This window comes from Eretmochelys imbricata, chromosome 6 (genome assembly GCF_965152235.1).
Source record: "Eretmochelys imbricata isolate rEreImb1 chromosome 6, rEreImb1.hap1, whole genome shotgun sequence".
NCBI classification, from domain to species: Eukaryota; Metazoa; Chordata; order Testudines; family Cheloniidae; genus Eretmochelys; species Eretmochelys imbricata.
The window spans coordinates 94,414,856-94,428,781 of NC_135577.1; the positions used below are offsets into that span (position 1 = coordinate 94,414,856).

At 42.9% G+C, this 13,926-nt stretch overlaps 1 protein-coding gene across 16 annotated transcripts in view; it reads left to right on the forward strand.

Annotated features, from left to right (window-relative positions):
* The window catches only part of NRXN3 (neurexin 3), a 1,334,999-nt gene that overhangs the window by 1,276,690 nt on the left and 44,383 nt on the right, over positions 1-13,926 (forward strand). For 8 of the 16 annotated variants that reach the window (XM_077820368.1, XM_077820371.1, XM_077820372.1 and 5 more), the window contains one exon: positions 4,836-4,920. In XM_077820368.1, the coding sequence (XP_077676494.1) occupies positions 4,836-4,920 (85 nt within the window). The remainder of the gene's footprint in view (positions 1-4,835; positions 4,921-13,926) is intronic. The other 8 variants (XM_077820370.1, XM_077820366.1, XM_077820367.1 and 5 more) reach the window with 1 other exon arrangement.

Below are 13,926 nucleotides of genomic sequence, written 5' to 3' on the forward strand. Positions count from 1 at the left end.
TGTGCTGAATGGAATGTATATTCCTGCTTTTGTGTCTTTTTGTAACTTAAGGTTTTGCCCAGAGGGATTCTCTATGTTTTGAATCTGATTACCCTGTAAGGTATTTACCATCCTGATTTTACAGAGGTGATTCTTTTACCTTTTCTTTAATGAAAATTTTTCTTTTAAGAACCTGATTGATTTTTCATTGTTCTTAAGATCCAAGGGTTTGGGGCTGTGTTCACCTGTACAAATGGTGAGGATTCTTATCAAGCCTTCCCCAGGAAAGGGGGGTGTAGGGCTTGGGGGAAGACGTCTCCAAGTAGGCTCTTCCCCTGGTCTTTGTGTAAGACGCTTGGTGATGGCAGCATACGGTTCAAGGACAAGGCAAAGTTTGTACTTGGGGAAGTTTTTAACCTAAGCTGGTAAGAATAAGCTTAGGGGTCTTTCATGCAGGTCCCCACATCTGTACTCTAGAGTTCAGAGTGGGGAAGGAACGTTGACAAGGCCCATGCTTATTTTCCATTAGACCATGCTGTCTTGTGAAGCTGCATCACCCTTTGCAGGTCATGTTGGTCTCATGAGATGGTCTTGAAAGTGACAGATTCCAGCCACAAGGCTTTCTGGTCTCCTAAGGGGCTCATTTGCTCTAGTTTTCTGCTCCTCCTCATTGAAATACTACCTAGTATGATTCATATGTTGGGTATGTGAACTGAAGGGAGTGCATGGAAAGCCAACATGTGCGGGCACTGGGAAAACAAATAGCGATGGAAGGATAAGGCATGTCTTGGGGAAAAATAATACAGGATGGTAGGTGGCAAGACGGCTTACTGAATTAGTCCTTCCTGTTGTTTCTAGCGATCTTGGCTTTGGTCAAAAAATTATACTAGCTTTGGTGGCCTTTCTTTCTAATCCTAATTTTTGTACACACAAAGCTATTACATAATCTGGCATTATCAGCAGCTGCAGTTAGGGTGCAGGGTGAGTTAGCTGGTCACAACTGAGGTGTGTTGGTAAAACTGTGTTGGAGAGCAGTCCTGGAATAGCAAGACGTGCTGCAGGTCAGGACCGGCAGGATTGTTAGGTGTAGAATTGGGCGCCATCTGCTAGCATTTTGCCTGATTCTTGTCCACTCTAGCGGGCCCCTTTCTCAAGGCCTCCAGATTTGCTTACAGATTTTAAAAAAGATAACCTTAAAACACAGTATTTAGAATTGGGAAGGTGGCGGGGTGACAGAGGAAAGCCACCTGCAGTAAATCATTGGAATTGAGTTAAGCACCAGAATTGTATAAGCCTTTTCCCTTTAAACCATTTATCTAGGGGATGTACATATGTAGTCTGTGCAGTATATGCGATGCTCAGGCCTTGAGCTGACTTGTAGGAGGGAGAGGGAGCTGAAAGATGAAAAGGTGTCAGCCCAAGTGCCTGCGCAGCTCTTTCTTGCTCACAGCTAGTGTCCTACTTCAAAGTTCTGCATCTGCCAGCTTCTGCAGGAGATGGTGCCAGCAAGAGGAGAAAGCAGATGTTCCAAGTGAGCTCCTTATTTTCCAGGAACACACTTGACTCAGATTGGCATTGCTGTTGGATTTGATTCCAAGCTTGTATCATCCAAAGTCATCATATGATATATAAAGGATCAACAAAAAAGCAGCATATTGTAATTGTCATGCTTATATCCTACAGCAACCAATCCATTTCTGCCTCCTCTCAAAGGTTTTTAGCCATAGCATCCTGGCTCTGAACTTGCCAAGTCCTCTAATCTAACAAAGAAAGCTCAATTTCTACAAGAGCTGTTGGTGATCCAGCAGGTCATGCAATTCCCTCAGAGTCCTTATCAATCCAGTATCCTAGCATGGACCTCTAGCACTTCTGGAAGTGTCCTCTTTCTTCTAAATATAAAACTTAGAAAGATCCTACGGTACTTCTTGCAAGTGGTAAGGGTGTCTGTGGTGTCCAGATTTCAGTGTGGTTAATTACATGCCATCCCAGCATTTTCAGTTCAGTACTCTTCACTTGTTATTTTGTACTTTTGTAGTTTAATAGTTAACATGTTTCATTCCAGAGGCAGCTGCATTTCACTGTTGGGAAATATGCTTCCTATATGTATTGTTTATAAAGTGGTTTGGTATCCTTTTGGATGAATGATGCTTCTTAAAATATATCTGGTAGGAAGGAGGTTATAGGTACCGAACATACGTCTTGCACGTCTCTCCTCTGCCCACCCTGTGCTGAACAGACAGGCATTCTAGCCAATTCATTTAAAGTGAGAAATCAGCCTTAGCATTTCAAAAAAACGTCTACCCCTACGAAGATGTCAGTTCAGCCAAAGAAAGAACCTTGGTACCAATGCCAGCAAGATCTCTTTGAACATGATACTTGAAGTTCCTTACATTCTTCTACCTCCTGAACCACATGTGACATTCTTGAAGTCCAGAGCAAAAAGGTCGTAAGTAGACTGTTTTTTTCCTCAGCCTGGCTCCTAAGAAGGCCATTTGCATAGTCAAAAATAACACAATGTATAGACTAGGTGGTCTGATGCCTGTTTAACTAGCTGCTCTTCCAAGGCATAGGTCCCATGTAATCCATTCCCGATGGGCCACTGCAGGATTGTGCTCTCCAAATGTTTCCTAGTCCTCTGTCTGTAGAGTCCAAGATTAAGTGATTCATGTGATAAGACTTCCAGTACTATCCATGGGCTATTTTCTATGTGAGCCTCATAGATATTCCGATTTTATTTTTCTACATCTTAATTTCACCCCCTTACTCCTAGTCATATTCCAAGGCCCACCGTAACTCACCGAAATCAGAGAAATGTTAGGTTGGACCTGGTACCTTCAACACCACAGCAGGTGTGACCTATTTTGAAGTACTTGTTTTGTTCAGCAGCTCATAAAGAGCTTTGTGTGAAGAAGTGCCTGATACATTCAGCAGTACCTCAGGTATGTTCTAACTGAATATACTGACTAACTTCTTAATATACCAAACAGGAAGAAGAGCAGTGTTCAGCTAGTACTTGGATTCTCCAGCAAAAACCCTACTAGATGAGTGTAACCCTTAGGAAAATAACCAATGGATGCAACCTGTGAGTGGCTAGTGACTAGTGTTTGGGTGTTCTGGGGTGGAGAGAGACTCTGCAGCCAAAAGGAGGAGAGATTAGATCAGGGCTTCCCTGCCTCACCTCCCCTACTGGCTCCCATGCCGTCTCTCAGCTCAAGAAGCAGAAAGGGAGAGTGGCATGTGCCCGCATCAGAGGCCAGTGTCGGGGCAAGGTTTCCTGGCACAAATCCAGGACAGCTCTGTGCTAAAGAACAATTGTGTAAGGAGCCTGGGGCTGGCTGCCCTCTTGAGAAAGAGCCCTTTGAGATAGTTATATGGGGGCTCGGAAGGTAAGGGAGTGCTCCTTTTGAGGAAGAGGGAGAGTCCTTTGGTGGAATGAGGAGTTGTGTATTTGTAGTGACCTGAAGTCCCCAGGATGAATACACCTCTCCTGGGAACCTAAGTACAAGGTACTGAGGAAAATTACACTCCTCCTGAATGTCTATGAGTTAAGTAGCAGCTTGTGCCAGCCCCAGCAAGGACAGTTCTTACATGGATCTTCCATGAGTCCTTGCACTGATCCCATGGCTGTGTCTGATCTGCGGCTTTCTGCACCATGCCAGGAAGGAACAGAAAAGAGAGACTGTTTCAGCGGCAGACTTAGGTTGAGCTGATAATGCTGAGGGTAGGATAATTTTCTACTATGTGCAGGAACATTATAACCTGGGTCCGGAGGCTGCCACAAAATCTCCCTAATGGTCCACATTACTAATTCAACTAATTACAGCAATTACATGAAGGAGTTGCTGCTGGGGAGAGAAGCCATTACACTTCTCCCTAACACACTGCAGTACATGCTGCTCATTATTTAGACCAGCAACAACAACAACAAAATTACCAGCTGGAAATTGCAAGTAACATACTGAAACTCACAAAGGCCAGGGATATTCTTAGTTTGCCTTAAGCCTTTCAGTGCCAGATCTTCCTTCCCACCTTCTGTACTGCTGCCGGTCCATTAACATTCGACTCTATCCCTCTACAGTTAGCAGACCAAACTGTACTTTGCACTATGTGGACTTATCTGGAATGGTCAGCGGCACAGAAGAATTGTGCCTGCATTTCTTAGCAGTGCAGCAGTTGTGCTCTGTCTGGGTATATCTGGAATGTTTCCCAGTGCAGCAGGTGCATTCTACCTGGAGTGATTAGCAGAGCAGCAGGTGCCCTCAGCCTGAGTGCAAATGATGGGCTTAGCAACACAGCGTGCTTGTTCTCTGGGGGCAACTGATACATTTGGCTGCACAGGAGGTGTCTGTTACTTGACTGCATCTAGTATGTTTAGCTGTACAGTAACTGCATTCAACCTCAAAGTCCCTAGTATGCTCAGCTGCAGAATGGACCTATGTGGTATTTCAGCAGAACACCAGATGTGCTCTAACTGGACATATTTTGGCTGTATCTGGACCATTTGCCCGCCCAGCAGGTGTTTTACGTGGGTGTACCTAGTCTGTTCAGTAGCACAACAGGTTCAACTTGGTATATTAAACAGCATAGCGGGGACACTGTATCTGTACATACCTGAAATATTCAGCAGCACAGTGGAATAATTTTACCTGGTATAATGGAAACCAACATTATGGAAGGTGTACAATACCTAGACATGTCTGGAATGTTGAACAGAACTCAAGCATTTTAAAAAGATGCAATTGAAAATATTTTCCCAGGAATGTTAACTGCCTCTGTTACAATCTTTTTGGTAGGAAATGCCTTATCACTTTTTTTCTTTTTTTCCCTCTTCTTTGATCCCTTCCTTCACGTGCTAGACCACTGATGACATTGTTTCATCCGCTGAATGTTCCAGCGATGACGAAGACCTCATTGAATGTGAGCCGAGTACAGGTAAGTCAGGTCAGTCTTGTTTTGCTTGCTTTCTTATTTCATTTGCAAAAAACAATACATACACATATATATATATGTGTGTGTGTGTGTGTGTGTGTGTGCGCTTGTGTGTGTGTGAATTTATACATATATATAGCTATATGTGTATATGTAATATACATATACATATATAGTATATAAAATACAAATTTATACAGCCAAGCATCAGATCCCATGGAGTTGGCAATAACAAAAGACAGAGACGTAATAACCTCTCAGTTAATGGAAAGCTGTTTTCACAGGAAGCCAAACTTCCTGGAACCAGCCCCTAATTAATTAATTAATAGTTAACAGTTGTGCTACGTATTTGTAGCAGCCATTGTGCTGCTCAGGTGGAGAGGAAGAAATTGATGTGGTCCAAAGCATATATTAAAGGTGGACGGACTGAGGGGCGAAAGAGAGAGAAGAGAGACTAAAGTGGAGCAATAAAGAATGGTCAATACTATTTAATCCTCATTAATCGTTATTCTGAGGATATGCTGCAAAAATATATTTGTCCATGGGATTCTGAATGCAGTTAACATGGTACTATATTCATATTAGTTTTGTTCTCTGTGTGCCTAGAGAACTTGGGGAGTATCACAGTAAATGCAAAATTAGTATTAAGTTGTGCCATGTTATCTGTAATGATGCTTCAAAATGTATCCATTAAGAGTCAACAGAAGTGTAGCCATTTGAAAATGATTTGACTCCTCCCTTTAGACCCAGATACATTTTGATGGTTTGATGGCTTTACTTTCTGGTGAGATATATATGATGTGATATCCAGCAGGCAACTGCAGTCTGTTTTATTTCTTACAGACTTTTTCAAGTCGTCTTTTTGAGGCTTGCCATGAGTTAAGCATTTATATAATAGAGAACAGATATCATCGAATTTCTGTGTACATTAAAAAATGGAGTTTGGTTAGACTCTTACATCATTAAAGGTGAAACACATAAATAGTTTGTTTAATTTTTGTTTTTGTTTTGTTTTTGCTTTGGTTTATTATTTGTTTGGGGTTATTTTTCTTTTTGCTAAAAAAACCCCCATAAAATGTTCTGTTCATAGTTTCCTGAAGCTTTCAGATTAATATAGTCATAATAATAAAAGTCACCCAAAGCTAGTGCTTTCATATTTCTTTTCCACCTTTCATAGGCAGCCTGCGTTTTTTGGTTGTTGTGGGTTTTGTTTTGTTTTTTTTTTTAGTAGAACTTGGTCATGCAATAACTAACATGGCTTTGGACTGTAGCTGGGAAATTCCACAGTGGAACCACTAGGGAAGGCAGTGACACTCAGGCAGATGCAAGCAAATGGTAGAGCCTCTCCCCTCTATCCCTTCTACCAGATCAATATAAAGGTCTATGCACTTATCCAGGCAGGTAGTTGAAAACTTTTCCTCCAACATTTTCATGCAGCTGGGGTTACGTAACCAGGCTCAGCTGTACTTGGCAGTGCTCCACTGCCTGGCATTCAGCATATTTTCTATAATCCACAGTGGAGTTAAGGCTGTCCTACATCCCAGCCTGGCAATCATGAGACTAGGTTAGCATGTAAACAGCTGACTCAGAGGTGGGTACAAGTGGCACAGTAAGACCTACCATAGAGACAGGCAGCAGTGAGTCACTGGGAATCAGCACAGTGGCGCCTTATTAAGGCAAGGCCATGGAATTTAGTGCCATGCACAAAGGACTGAAGAAACAGAAACTATTGGTTCGTCCATTTAAAGACCCCTACTAATCTTCAAAGATCTCAATAAACTTTCATTTTTTCTTTGACTGTCAAAATGGAAGTATTTTCTGATCTTTATCAGCCTGCTCCTCTTGTCCATTCCCTGCAATGCAATAGAGTCATTGATTTATAGATTCAAAAGCCAAAAGTGACTATTGTGATCATCTAGTCTGATCTCCTTTATAACACAGGCTTCCCCAAAATAATTCCTAGAGCAGATCTCTTAGAAAAAACATCCGGTCTGTGTCACAGCTCTTTTCATGGTGATGAATTGTGATGGTACAGAATCTGAGAATGTAACATCAGTGAATGAGTCAAGCCTGGAGGAGCAGGCTTCTAAAATAGGAAGAAGCCATTGCACTAATATTTTGGAATATTCCACTAGGTGCCCTGAATACTTTTGAAAATCTGGCCTGTAGGAGCCGAAGTCCCATTGAAAGTATAAGTGACTTCGGCACTTTTGAAAATTTGGTCCCAAAACCTCTCTGTGCCTCATATATACAATGGGGATTACCCCTCCCTAGTGCCTCATTGAGGGGGTAAGGTGATACACTGATGTCAGTAGAGTGCCTCAGGATTTACACTGGTACTGAGTGGAGGAGTTGACTGGCCCACTGGCCAAGTGATCTTTGCTGTGGATGCTCACTTATGCACTTGGGATTAAATCCTCTCAGCAGCACTAGTGTGCAAAGTCAGTAGAGGGAGAAGCAGCAGGGCTATATCAGTCCACGGTGCAAGGAGAGGTGGATGGCTAATATACCAGATCCACCCACACACAGAGTTATGATCTGAAGACCTATGGTCACTCCTCCACTGGATAGCAAGTATGTTGCTGTGGACAAGTGCTAGCTGGGGCTTACTTTACTCCTCAATTAGATATCTTCTGTCTACACTACAAAGTTAGCTCAGCTTAACTACATCACTCAGGGCTGTGAAAAATTTCATTTTCTGTGCAATGTACAGTAACTCCTCACTTAACGTCCTCCTGCTTAACGTTGTTTCAAAGTTACGTCACTGCTCAATTAGGGAACATGCTCGTCAAAAGTTGTGCAATGCTCCCTTGTAACATGGTTTGGCTGCCTGCTCTGTCCACTGCTTGTAAGTTTTTGTGGAAGAGCAGCAACTTTACAAGGGGGCATTGCACAAGTACCTCTTCTCCGCCTCCTCCCCCTCCCTCCCAGTGCTTCCCCCACTGCCAAACAGCTGTTTGGCTGCGCTTAGGACTTTCTGGGAGGGAGGGGAGGAGAGGGGAAGTACTGCGTCTCCACTCCTTCCCCTCCCTCCCAGAAAATCCTAAGCGCTGCCAAACAGCTGTTTGGCAGCAGGGAAGCGCTGGGAGGAAGGGGGAAGTGCCACATCTCCGCTCCTCCCCCTCGCTCCCAGAAAGTCCTAAGTACCGCCAAACAGCTGTTTGGTGGCACTTAGGAATTTTGGGAGGGGGGGAAGGAGGGAGCGGGGATGCAGCATGCTCTGGAGAGGGGGTGGAGTGAGGGTGAGAGGAGGTGAGCCTAGAGTGGAGTGGGGACAGGAAGGGGCAGGCCTAGAGCATCCCCTGGCAAAGTTGGCGCCTGTTCTTCTCCGGGTAAGCTGCCACTGCTGCTGCGAAGGTGCTTCCTAGTGTCCTTGCCTGCAGTGGGCTGTGCCTGTGTGAGGTAAGCCAGGGGCACTTCCCAACCACAGTACAGTACTGGACAATATATAATGCCTTTTGTCTGCCCCAAATTTTTTGCCTTGGAACCTAACCCCCCACATTTACATTAAATCCTATGGGAAAATTGGATTCGTTTAACATCGTTTCACTTAAAGTTGCATTTTTCAGGAGCATAACTACAACGTTAAGTGAGGAGTTACTGTAATTAGGCTGACCAAAGCCCTGTTGTAGACACTCCTAGGTCAATGGAAGATTTATGCTGTTGACCTAGATACCACCTCCTGGAGAGATGGATTTACTACAGTGATGGAAGAACCGCTTCTGATGCTGTAGTAAGTATCTGCACTACAGTGGTGCAGATGTGCCGCAATAACGTTTCTAGTGTAGATATACCCTCAGTGTCAGAACCCACCCCATCCCCCAATTTCAAAGGAAGTAGAATGGTCCTTTTGATATTTCTGAAATCAGCAGCAAAGTACATGGGTCCCTTGAACCATCCTGCCCTGGTCAGCAGACCCCTGTGGTGGAGGGTGCATTGGACATGTCTCAGTACCCTCTTGCTTCACCAGCCAGGGCACGATTTGGCCATTTGCAAGGATCTCTTCCTTTAGCAGATACCCCAGAGAGAGAAAGAACCAGATGGTTTTACTTGTGTTTTTAATCAAACTCGTTTAAAGTTGCTTCCTCCTGTTCTGCTGGCAGGTCAGTGTATTTTATACCACCCTGTGGCTTTTCTGTTCAGTTCTGCAACAAATTGGAAATTAAAAGACAGACCCAGTTCAGGCCCCATCATGTTCCTCTGATAATGGGTAACCTTTAAAGCCCCTGAGCTTGTTCCAGAGGTCAGGACGTGGCTTTGCTTCACACCCAGAGCTATGATCCAGTAACCTATCCGTTACCAAACACAAATGGGTACCCTACTGCAGCTGTGAGATGTGATGCATACCAGAGTAAGGTCATTGTGCAATACACAAGCACAATGAGTCAAGGTCAGGAGAGAGTCTCCTCCTTCAATTCAAAGCGTTTCAGATTTCATTTGAGTCAGACTCCAATCCCCAGAGCCAAATATATTCCTATGGTTTTTTTTCTGGGTCCAATCCAACACCCAGAGGAGACCATTTTCAGATTCTGGTTTGAATGTGTTTAAAGATGGCAGAAAATCATGAGATTTGCATCTCTTTGAGGTCAAAAATGTCATGAGACCTACTTGTGAGATGTCAGCACCATTGAACCCAAGGCCTAATTCTGCATTGAATCCAAACCTTGAACCTCAACATACAGCTACTCTGGATCCAAATATCTCTAGCCGACTTCGATAAAAGTAAAAGATGTATAAAAAAGAAATTTGCTTCTCCAGCTCTTTTTTGTATAGGGGCTGTGCTGGCCATCTCCCAGCACAGCAGGGATGGCAGGCAACTTGCACTTCTACAGGCAAACTTACTGCTGCTAGGAGCCTGCAACCTGCATGTCAGTTGAGCTCCCTGTTTATACCCCAGGTTCTCTCCCTGACATTCCTGTCCTGGCTCTGATCAAGCTTGGGTCCATCTGTCATGTAACCACACATACCTATGGAAGTGTACCTAAAAAGCAGTGGTAGCACTATAAATGAGTCTAATAACAATCCCTTTGAAAAGTAATAACAGAAAACTGGTTGATGGTCTAAAGATAAGAAAGTTTGACATTCATCTTCGTGCAAAAGGCCCTAAATACCTCATATATGCCACTTAAAACCCTAATACAGGGGTAAAGTAGGACATATGGCACATAGGGTGCTGGGGAGAAAGTCACCCAAAATGGAGAGATTTCCCTCCTCTGCATTAGTGCTGAATTGCTTGTTATAATCAATTCTCTAAGTGTGCCCAAGATACCATATTTATATCTGGATCTGGATTTCAGATACTCCAAAAGTCTGGGGTACTCAGGCCAAAGGTGTTGGTTTGGCCCATTCTAGAGGTAGAAGTCATTTGTGCAATTCAGTTCCAGATTTTGGTTCAGATTTCTCACACCCCCAAAGTTGGGCCTAGTGTCTTGACACGGCATATTAGAGAAAGAGGCAGCCACTGTGCTGTTCTGATCATGCATCTACAATCAGTGGGTGGAAGATTTTTAAAGCTATTCTGTGCAAAGTTTGAACCTGGAGGGTATTTGTGTGTCTGAGCTATAGCCCTCAGCAAAATGAGGAGTAAATTTCATCTGCCTTTAACACAGCCTCCAGTGTCCTGAAAATCATGGTTCTCTTTTCTTAACAGCTGCTGTTGTAACTCAGCACCATTACCCTTTCATCCGTCAAGTTTGTCCTTATAACCCTTTGGGACTGACTCAGATTAAATGCATATAATTGGGCAGTGAGTTGGAATTGCAGCCCAGCACACTTATGGTATTAGTCAAAACAACAATACCCAAACACTTGCCAGTAAACCGAGATCCTGTAACATAACCTCTAGGAATGATCCGCAGCTATGAGGTAAACCTCCCAGGCCCCCTGGGTTCACACAGACAGTGGGTTTCTAACTGCTTTGGTTGCAGGCTTCTAGTTTTTACTAGCCTGACTGACTTTCCCAGCCTTTTTCAAGAGGAATTTATTTGGTGTATTTCATTCATCCAAAAAACTTAACCTGAGGCTGACTCTAGCAAATCAGACCAGAAGGCTTTTCCCAGGAGGGAGTCAATGTGCCAAACCTTCAGCAGAAACCCAAAGACCTGTAATTCATGCCCTGAAACATTAAAACATCGACTGCATTTACCTATGTGTGTGTGACAAATATACACACCTACACGGTAGGCACATATATCTATATATACAGAAGCTAGTATACATGCAACTGTGAACACACTATTCTACTTTATGCGCCAGACTAATCCATGGGTTTCCATTTTCTGTCAACGTAACCCTGAGTGCTAGGGCTCCACAGTGGAAAGTCTGCCAAGGACACAGGCTTTAGCTGCAGAAAGCAGCAGGGCAGGGCACACTGTCTCTTCCACTAGGGATCTGCAGGCAAGTAGCCAGCAGGAAAAGCACAGTGCTGGGTGGAAGGAATCATGGGTAGGAAAATCAGGGGAAATGCTGATTCAGCGCAACCCTCCCTCAGCTAGCACCACTGGGCTTCTATGGAGCACCCAGTGGATTTGAAAGCTGTCTTCCATCACACCCATCTCCAGCAGGAACTCTGTGAGACATGTTCTGCTGCTCACCCCTCAATGTCAAATCCTCTGACCAGAGATCCTGCATCAGGCAAAATGAATGTTACCCTCTTTCTGTCTCTGGGGCTCACATTCTGCCCTTAAATGTGTGTGAATGGTACACACTGCCTTTAGTGTGAGCCACACACTCACAAAGGGGATACTTTGGGCTCAAATTGTGCAGCATAGCTCTCAACTCCTCAGCCACACAGAACGCAAAGGACCTAAAGTGAGAGAGAGACGAGGGGAACAGAAGGGCCCGATGTAAATCCTGACACAGGCATCATTTCTCAAGCACAAATACAATCCACCTCATCTTCCAGAGGCTACATTTCCACGGTTAGTCATTCACAACAGCCAGAGTGAAATGATACTAAGACCTTGACTTTTACCTCCATCAACCCTCCCACTGGCTTGGGGCACCGAGAGAATACAGGACTGAGTCCCAGGTGCGTGGGTCTGAAATGAGGACTATCCTTGTGGGGCAGAATTACATGAGGTGACATTTGTAATGACAATGGCTGCTTGATGGAACTTTCTGGCTACAGATGTTTTTTATGGCCAAAACAAAAGAACAAGTTTTACTGATCACTTATGCAGAGCCTTATGGGTTTTTTTCCCACCCTCCTTTTTATGTTATATTTTTATTTTGGCTTTGGTTTTCAGGGGGTTGATCCTTCTATATAAGCCCCAAACACCCCCTCGAGTTTATATAGTTTAGATCTATATATACACTGTATACAGTATATATATATACATATGTATATATACTAAAGTAATGTGAGACCAATATCTGCAATAGTCCCTATCATCCAATCACATGTTTACACAGAAATTCATGCCCTCATCTAACCCCAGCATCCACTGATATGGACAGATGCATGATACTGTTAATTCTTGGTGAATAAAGCACGTTTTTTTCTTTTTCTTTGGAGGGTTTTTTCCCCCTATTTTCCTTTTATTTATTTATTTATTTGTTCATTTTTCAAGGAATAGTTTCATCTGCCAGTTAGCCTTGGGGAGGAATGGGGCAGAGAGAATAAAAAATTATACAGCTATATCCATCAATATATACACATAAGGCTCCATGTATATATAGATAGATATATACGTTGTATATATTTGAAGAACATTTTCTGTCGTTTCGCCTCATCTTGTGCCGCATGAATTTTTGGTGATTGATATTTTAGTTAACTTTATTTTATTTTATTTTTTAATCATGATGATGCCATATTGCTATTTTTTTAATTTTTAAAGTCGTTGTAATTTTTGGTTTGTATTTTTGGAGTAATTCCAACAAAATATTGATTAAATCAACTTGCGAGAGAGAGATAGCTCTGCAATCCAACAAAGGCAACAAAATCTTTTCTTGCCATCCTAAAAATTCAAACTTCCAGATTAAAAAAGACATCCCAAGAAAGTTGTGTGCAAAAGAATGAATATTCTCACCCCCCGCATGCCTTTCTTTTTATTCTCCCTTTTATTTCCTTCCTTTTTTTGCTTCTGCACAGACCCTCTCTTGTCACCTCCCCCTTTTTACATTTCTTTTCATTAAAAAAAAAGCAAGAACTGTTTCTTCTTCCCCCACAAAAGACAAAAAACAAGGCAAAAAAAAAAAAAACCCTTCCAACAATAAAATCCCTACAAACTGCAGATGGCATAAAAAGAATTTTATTGCAAGTGCAGAATATCTGTTGTATCTTTATTTCTGGGTCAGTGTAAGATCATTTTTGTGGCATGCTGTAGTTTTAGCTGATTAACTAACCATGGCCTTCATTAATCTGTGCATGAGCTGTGATGACGCCATTTTGTGTTTCATCAGAGCTATGCAGTCAGGCTAACCCAGCAAGTCTGTAGTGCATGATTTGGGAGATTATTTTTAACTTTTATTTTTAGTTGAATTATTATTTACTCTTTTTGGATGAGTTGTGCCAATACCAGTGGCTGCCTCTGCAGTCTCAATGTTATATTTATTTATTTTAGGGGTTTTTTTTTCCTATTTTTTAAAATCTTGGTAGCGATCTTGTGTCTTGTCTGTGTCCATCTGTCTTGTCAGTGTGTCTTGGAGTCCATTGTTCCAGTGTTGTTATGTGATTCTGTTCTCTGTTCGTTAGATGTTGTTTGAATCCCTCGCACCCTCTCACTCCCCCCCCCCCCCCCGCGTCCTCCGCCTTCCCTTTTAACCTTCACTAGAGGAAACTTCACAAAGGGGCAAAAAGCTTTTACTGACATTCTGATGCCAGGATTGCAGTATGGAAATCATAAGGTGCCTTTATAACCTGTCAATGGAGACAAATTTTGCAGCTGGAAAGTACTTGCCAACCCTTGTTGTTTTCATTTCACTTAGAACTGCTTTACTGACCTAACATTAAAGTGACTTCTTTGTACAAGAACAGCATTTCCATATGCCAATACCTTACACAGCAAAGCCATACTG